General features: G+C 34.1%; 1 protein-coding gene across 1 annotated transcript in view; it reads right to left on the bottom strand.

Moving 5' to 3' along the window:
- LOC135159980 (uncharacterized) overlaps nt 1-8,127 on the bottom strand; it is a 34,844-nt gene that overhangs the window by 8,496 nt on the left and 18,221 nt on the right. The window contains exons 3-7 of the mRNA XM_064116080.1: nt 4,158-4,296; nt 3,208-3,290; nt 2,722-2,897; nt 1,431-1,636; nt 45-445 (exon numbers count right to left, since the gene is read on the bottom strand). Coding sequence (XP_063972150.1) covers nt 45-445; nt 1,431-1,636; nt 2,722-2,897; nt 3,208-3,290; nt 4,158-4,296 — 1,005 coding nt within the window. The remainder of the gene's footprint in view (nt 1-44; nt 446-1,430; nt 1,637-2,721; nt 2,898-3,207; nt 3,291-4,157; nt 4,297-8,127) is intronic.

Here is an 8,127-nt window from a genome sequence, read left to right as displayed (position 1 = left end):
GACTGGAAGACGGCAGTGGATGACATACTATTGCCCTGTCTCACCTGAAGTATTGCTACTGCCAGTATTACTGTACGATCCAATCCAGTTTTCGTAAGTCTGGGAAGGGACAACAGTTGCATTAAGAAGATCGGAAGGTGGATCCATGAAGACAGTTTCTTCGCTAATAGGATAGAATCCAGTGGCATGTTTAGCACCTCTTGCTGCTGCTTCACCAAAGGCACGATGAAGTGTCGATGGATTGACCTCGTCATGGACCGAGTGGTAATCATTGGACAATCGTAACTGATTGTCATCCAGGTACAAGTTGGAACTGCTTTGGTGATTATCCATGAAACTGTTGGATTCGTTCGATTCCTCTTCGACACCGAGGGTCGTCAGAGGACTTCGTGAACGGGTCTTGTAGTTCGACACTTGGTAGCCATCGTAGACAACTAGGAGCGAGCTGAAAGAAAAACATTACGTTCAGTCTTCCAGGCTTTGGGGAACTTGATAGAGATTGTTTCAATACATGACCGTGATCGTAGAGTGATGAGAGGAGTCCCAAGGACTTCCACCTCTCTTGAAGCTGAGGAGTATTACAGATTTGGATGTAATTATTTTCATTGGTTTATTGGGGCTGGGAGGGGAGTAGTGAAAGCAGGATTTGAGGTGTGATAAAATGGATTGAATGAAACGAATCGATGAACTGAGTTGTAATTTGGTTTAAAGATGAAGATTCAATGCATCTTTAATAGTCTATTAGCAGTAGCACAATATTTTTCCCGAAATTGAAATTTAGTTGTATAAACTAATGTATTAATTGTTAGAACTTTCCAAATCCAACAATTAGTTAAATGTTGTGATAGGCATTTTGACAAATAAAATTACATTGTGTACATTGTTTTCGATGATACCTTATTCTCGATTTGGAATAACATTCTTTGTCATGTCTGCTGTAATGAATTTTGATATATTTATTTATTTATTTATTTATCTATTTTCAATGGACTTCGTTGCAAGTCCCTCTAAGACTTTGCAACTAACCATCGCCCGAGGGCCTTGCTCCACATTTTAATATATTTTTCTGATTTTGTTCTCTTCATCAGTTGATTGAGTTTTTCATCTTTTTTACCATTCAAATATTGTTTGGGTGGAAGAATAATACCTAGTCAAAGGACAAACCAGTGCACGTCAACCAAGAAAAATAGAATGGAACCTTAAATTTAAAATATATACATAGATAAACACGTGATACTAGTTATAACAATTGTCCCTCAAATATTATAAATATTAGGAAGGAGAAACAGAGAGAAAATGGCTGGGGCCGATGTAAACAAAGAAAGACATTCGTAACATCAAAGGAAATAAACTGAATACTGAACCAAACAATTGGTATATTGTATTATCTTGTTGATGAATATTTGGTGGAAAAGAAGCGGTTCACTCACCAGGAATAGAAACGATAGCTGCTCTGGCGTTCAATGCCTCGTCGGAGGGCCTCCAGGCGGGAGATCACTCGCTGAATGACGGGTGTCCGGAGGCAGTAGCCATTGTGGAAGAAACGGTACAGAGCATTTTTAAAGCCCTCCTCGTTGAGCTCACGCCCCCAGTATTTGTCACGTTTGGCGTAGAGATCTGAGTCTGCTTGATAGACCTGTGAAGAAAATCAATTTTTTATTCACATAATCCATTAAAAAAGCCCAGATATTTCGTATCCTCTAGGACTTATTCCATTGGCACTATTGGAACACCCCGAGGGTCTCAACCAATAAATAATCCGTGGGTTTCACTAGATTTTTTAAAATTAAATACTGGAATTGCTTTTTCTCAGTGACCGAGTCCCTCTGAAAATCGTTAAAATTATTTTAGTGGTCTTGGATTCTACGTTTACCCCCGAAAAATAATCCCTTAGCTCACTGATGTGCCTGAATCATGTTTGATCTTCGGTGAATGACGATGCAAGCGAGTTACCACTGTGTAGCAACATCACACATTGTAAAGACGCTGAGATGCTTCCGTACCGTTTCCATATGCAAATAAAATTATTTCGGTAGCAAGAGAATGTGATTACATTACATTGGCTGAATTACATCATTAAAAATCATTTTAATTCCATTGCAAGATCTCAATCTGCACAAAGTAAAATAATAGGGAGATTGAAAAACTGAAATTTAATTGGGGAAATAAATCGAAAGACATGAGGATTAAATAGATATTTGTAGTTCAATGAAATGACAAATACAAAAAAAGGAGTGTGTGCTCCATAACATATCAATTAAACCCCCTACATACCCCTTAACTTGCCCATTCAATAAAATTATAATTATAAAAAATGAATTATGATGTGAAAATGAAGTTGAAAAAAATATGTATACATATCAATTTAATTAATAAATATCTAACTTTTTAATTATAAATAAAATGAATTTGATTGAATGATAAGTTTAATGTATACTTATGTTATATAGTATATTACTATATGATGATAATTAAACTCATTGAAAATGACATTACATTACACAATACCTCAGCAGAATAAAACGGTGACATAAAACGTTACGTAATTTTTTCAATTAAGGAAAGAAGGATTTCATTAATGAGTAGGTGCAGAGGAAAATCCGACAATAAATTAGTAACAAGTTCAATCAAATAATTGCGAGGAACATTGATCAATAAATCTTGAACGACTCTTGGACGATGGAAATGCATAACCTGGAGATGATGTTCACACGAATTTACCTGCATTCCACATAATCTGACTCCCAATGACGCCGACGTGCTGGCTGCACACTTGGCAATTTGCTTACTACGTTTTTCCGCCGATGCGTCATCTCCATGCTGTCTCGTGCCCATCTTAAGGTCCAGTATGCACGGATGAGTATACCGTGATGTAATATTCTCCAGTAATAAAAAATCTGATTAAAATACAAGTCAAGGAAGTCCATCATTACTTTCAGTCATTAGACATTTCAGTGTTCTTATCTCTATGAACAAATTTTCGCTGCCAATTGTCAAATTGTCTTGAGAATGAGAACAGCATGTTTTTATTAACAATTATATTTGTTCACATGTATACGTAGGATGACAATAATAATCATATTGATAGTGGAAAATGTAAGTTAATCGAGCAAATCAATTAGATTAAAAAATTGCTCAAATGCAGTGGTTTTTAATTGTCAAGAATTGTTTATAATTACAGTGTGGACGTTGGTATTAAAAGGATACATTGTTTATTCGATGAATTGGGCTCTAGATGATTTCCCGGCTTGAGCACGTCAGTCGTACTATTTTTTCTATGAATTTTCATCCTGAAAATACCCAAAAATCCATTAATCATCTATTTCTCCAGTAAATCACCATAAAAATAATTATTTACAATTAAAATGACAAATGAATTTTACACGTATCATATTATACGCTCATCATCACTTTAAATACTTTCAAACAATTTCATATTTTATTAGTTATCAATCAATATAAAACAAAAAAGTCTGAACTTCGTCAATAGATTGAGAAAAAAATGAGTTTTCAATTAATAAGACAATATTATTCGATTGATTCATCATCAACAAAGATGTTCATTAACGAATCATGAAGGAAAAACCAAATGAATAGAAATATATTGGAAATTGATGAGAAATTTTGTGTTCTGAAGATTCAGGTGATAGATGATTTAATGATGAACCAATGAATGTCGAAAGATAATTTGAAGAAAAAAAAATGAGTAAATAAATTGTGAAAGAAAAAAAAAATGAAGGAAAAGACGCGATATTTTGTTGATTATCTTTGTCAGATTTATAAAATAATTTTTTTCATTTGTACCCAAGGGATATAAAGCGGCCGTTTTAATTGCCGGTAATCGCCATTGTCTGAACATCATCACTCTGGCCACCACGAGAGCCACCGGTCGTGTGCGTGATAGCAGTCGTGCCGGTCGGTGGATAAAACCTGTGCCCCTACTGCAAGTTGACGTTATTTTCCTAGTTTTTTTACAGGTTTTTGGCATTTTTTTTTTGCATTTTGAAATAAGAAAAAGTTATAACCCGTAACACTGGGCTTGTAGCACGATTATTCATTGATAAATACAATAAATTGATTGGTGATTAAATTAAATTAAATTGAAACAGAATCAAATGGATCAGATGTGGGGGACTCGTGGAACATTTAGATTTTACCTGAGAACATCGTCGCGTTTACGCTTTGATGATGATTTTGCTGTTGTTTGAGGCTGGGGAGTTGGTGCATCAGGGTCACGGAAACTCGGACTGTAACGTTTTTCTACTTCACCACCACTACTCGACGCTGAGATAACACCTGCAATTATATATTTTATTAATTACGATGGACACCGACACATTGACAGAAAAATATCTCTTTGACACAGATATTTCTTCTCGAGAAACAAATGGTCGAAATTTCCATTCGAAAATCCGCTTTAAATTTTTTCCAGAAAAATATTTAATTAACGAAATTAAATGGTTTCTTAGTGCAGTAATGATTGGGCGAGTAAGGTATTGTTTACATTGATCGATCTATTACTGTACTGTAGCAAAAAACAATTTTTTTATAATTCTTATCGCTGTCAAATATTAAGAATTAAATTTAATAACAATTCTTTGGTTATAATTATCTATTACTAGAAATTTTAGCAAATATTGTAGTGCTTTTTCTGAAAATTGTCCTTGTAATTGTGGTAAAAAATCGTTGGCATCACGTTTCCGGTTCACTCAACTGATATCTCAGCATGTTAAGAGCTTTGCAAGTAGCATTGCAAAGATGACTTGACAGACTGAATAATCATCTCATCAGGATAGCTTTTGCTTCCATATGGAAGGCTTGCATTTGACGAATTTTTCGATTCTCTAATTTTAATTGCAAGTTATCTAGAATGTTATGAAACGCCAAAAAACATGTTTTTATATCATATCTGAAAACTCTCACGGCCTTCAAGATAAATTTTGAGATAATTCACATCACTTCGGTCGCCTGCTTGTTTTTATTTATTTATTCAAGCGTTTCTAAACAAAGATAATTCAATTTGCATAAATATTTCATGTTCAAAAGCTGGTGTACATACGTGTGAGTTGTTTACAAACTCCCTATTAAATATGAGTTGTTGACAGTTTGTCAGTTTCACATGTTCAAGGAACGTTTCCGAAAAATTAAGTGATTCATTGATTATCGCCAAAAAGCCTTCATCTAGTCTAATTAAAAACATCCGTGTTTAGTATGCAGGAAACATTCTAGTGTTGCTGATTTTTAGGTACATAATTTATCTAGTTTTTTATTCATTCATTAATTGTTTTTAATCAGTTTAAAGTGACGTTGCTCATATAATGACATATTTACACTATCATTCACGTTACAATAGCTATTTAACATCTTTCCCTTATGAACTAATTCGATTTAAATTCATAAATTACAGCCTCTCAAATATTTACAAATAAATTTGCTGTTTGTTTATTAACTGTAACTGGAAATTTTCCAGTTGTCAATAGTCGCGTACAGTTCGATTCACTTAGATTGTGAACTAACTCCTATAGTTGGTCTACATATTTAGGACACTGGCAAAGGACATAATGAAATGTCTGGCTTGATGCAGTATCAAACCTAAGGCATTATGATCCCATAGGATTATTGATTATTGGAATAATGAATAATCCCATAGGATCATTGATTATTCCAACTCTTTCTAGAGAAACTGCTAAGTGCTAATGGTTCGCCCTAATACCATTGATGGTAACTATTATTTCCCCCAGAATTTTCCAGTTCTTATACCAAGTCTTAGGAGTCTTAGCAGTGTTCCTGCAGTAGAGCTAAAAGAATCCTAAACCTTTTTTTCTTTTTCATACTAATTACTTTACATATTTGGATAATGTCAAAGGACGTCATGAAATGTCTGGGTAGATGCTCCAGAGAAGCAGCTGCAGCTATTGGAATAATCAATGATCCCAATGATCAATGATCCCATCGAATCCCATGAGAATGATCAATGATCCCATGGTGTCATTGATCCCAATTCTTCCCAAGGAGACTGCTAAGTGTTAATGGTTGGCTCTAATCCCATTGATGGTAACTATTGTTTCTCTCAGAATTTTCCAGTTCTTATATCAAATCTTAGCAGTATTCCTGTAGTAGAGCTACAAGAATAGTGACCCTCTTTTCTTTTTGACGCTGATTGCTTGCTCTACAATGTGTCTAAAGTTATTGTACAAAGGGCATTGACATAGAACATGATTTAGGGGTTTCTCTTCATAACTGCATCTGCAGTTTGATGGTGCAATGATATCCATTCGTTCCTGTGATTGAACTAGACTCAAATCCAGGGTTTGATTAATTTTTGATTACACTTGAGATTGCTTCATCATCTACGATAACCAGCAAGCAGTTATCTATCAAGGCAATCAAGAAAAACCCAGACGAAAGCCTGATAAACAAACAAAAATAAACTCCTAAATAAATTTACTCAGATGACGGTGAATGTTGGCTTGTCACTTGCACCTATTAGACGGTGATAACAACTACTCACAGACACTATCATTTCAGAAATTACATCAGCCAACGATATAAGTTTCCGTGGTGTGATCGAGGAGATGAATCATCGATGTAGCAATTAATTTCGTAAGAAACTAAGATCGAGTGCAGGCTGAGGCCGTCGAAATACTCGTGTAAATTTTTTATAAATAATTTCAGAATTATGAGATTTACTGATAAATGTTTGTGATATATTTTTGTAAGGAGGGGATTGATCATGTAAAACGTTATCGGAAGATTTCACAGAGTGATAGTGAGTGAAAATGCAGATTTAAAACGTTGAAAAAATAAAATTCTATTTTGATACGAAAGAATTTGTGTTTAAGTAGATACATTTCGTAAAATCTACGTTAATTTTCTGTTAATGTACGTATAAGTAGAAAAAAATAGTAAAAAAATAGGGAGTGAAAATCTAGGACTTTTTATAGTGTAATTCCGATAAAAATTGCTGTACTGTCTTACGATTTCGGAACAAACTACTGACTTCAGAAGAGTCTGGAGCCAGAATCTGTAATCAGCCAGTGCAAATAGTATTCAGTAAAAATTATGGAATAGTTACGTATTTTTTCTCTGAATATTTGATACTTTTTCTGAAACGTTTTGGACTTGTTCCTGCAAGTTCACTGAAAAAGGGCGTAACTGTTCCGTAATTTTTACCGAATATTGTTTTAACTGGGAGATTACGGAACCGACATGTAATTTTTGAAGCATTTTTTTTCTCCGTGTAATAAAATAAAGGGCTTTTAAAGGAATTTTAAAAAGCTTTTAGCAATTTTTCATTTAAATTCAAATAAAAGATGGTGGACCTTCAAATTTTATAGTGCTGTTTTGTAAAATTTTACGAAGCCCCATATCATTAATTACAAAATATATCCCAAAATTTATAGTGTTGACAGGAATTTTGGTGTGTGAATAAAACACATTCCACTATTCTGGTATTTTGTCCTAGATTTTTGTGAAATTTTCTGCGACTTTTCTCTTCATGTAGACAATGATTTTGGAAAATCATTCTTCAGATTTAAAAAATAATCTGATCAGATGTATTGATACCTTCATTTATTCATTCTTCGTTGGTTTTGTAAAAATAAAAAATATTTTTAATAAATGATATGAAAAATAATACGGTAACTGATCTTGAGGAACTCCAATGAAGTCCTTTATCCCAGATATTCCCAGAACTGCCAACAGTTATTGCTTCAATTTATCTGAGAACTGCTGCAGCTGATAACATAAATCACCACCAGACGGTTTTGCAGAGAGCGATAATGATGCCACAAACATACTCTCAATAAAAATCGTACAAAAAAACATTCATTCACAAATTCAAAGTGACACGAAGAGTGCAACTGTTTATTCACCCACAGACTTTTTTTTTATCGAGAAAATAATTATTTCAAGGTCGAAGGGAGTAATACGATGACGTTGACTCGATTGAGTATCGATTTCGAGTAATGAATTCGCTCTTGACACATGTATTCACCTATTCTTTAGTTGACTGACATATGTCGAATACGTGGGCTAAATCAATGGGGGAGTGATAATCAACTATTTCATTGAACTCAATTATTTCTTCCATCATTTCTTATTTTGCTGGCGGTGCATGTGCGTCAT

This window comes from Diachasmimorpha longicaudata, chromosome 3, assembly GCF_034640455.1.
Source record: "Diachasmimorpha longicaudata isolate KC_UGA_2023 chromosome 3, iyDiaLong2, whole genome shotgun sequence".
NCBI classification, from domain to species: domain Eukaryota; kingdom Metazoa; phylum Arthropoda; class Insecta; order Hymenoptera; family Braconidae; genus Diachasmimorpha; species Diachasmimorpha longicaudata.
This window is presented reverse-complemented; position numbering and strand designations above follow the sequence as displayed.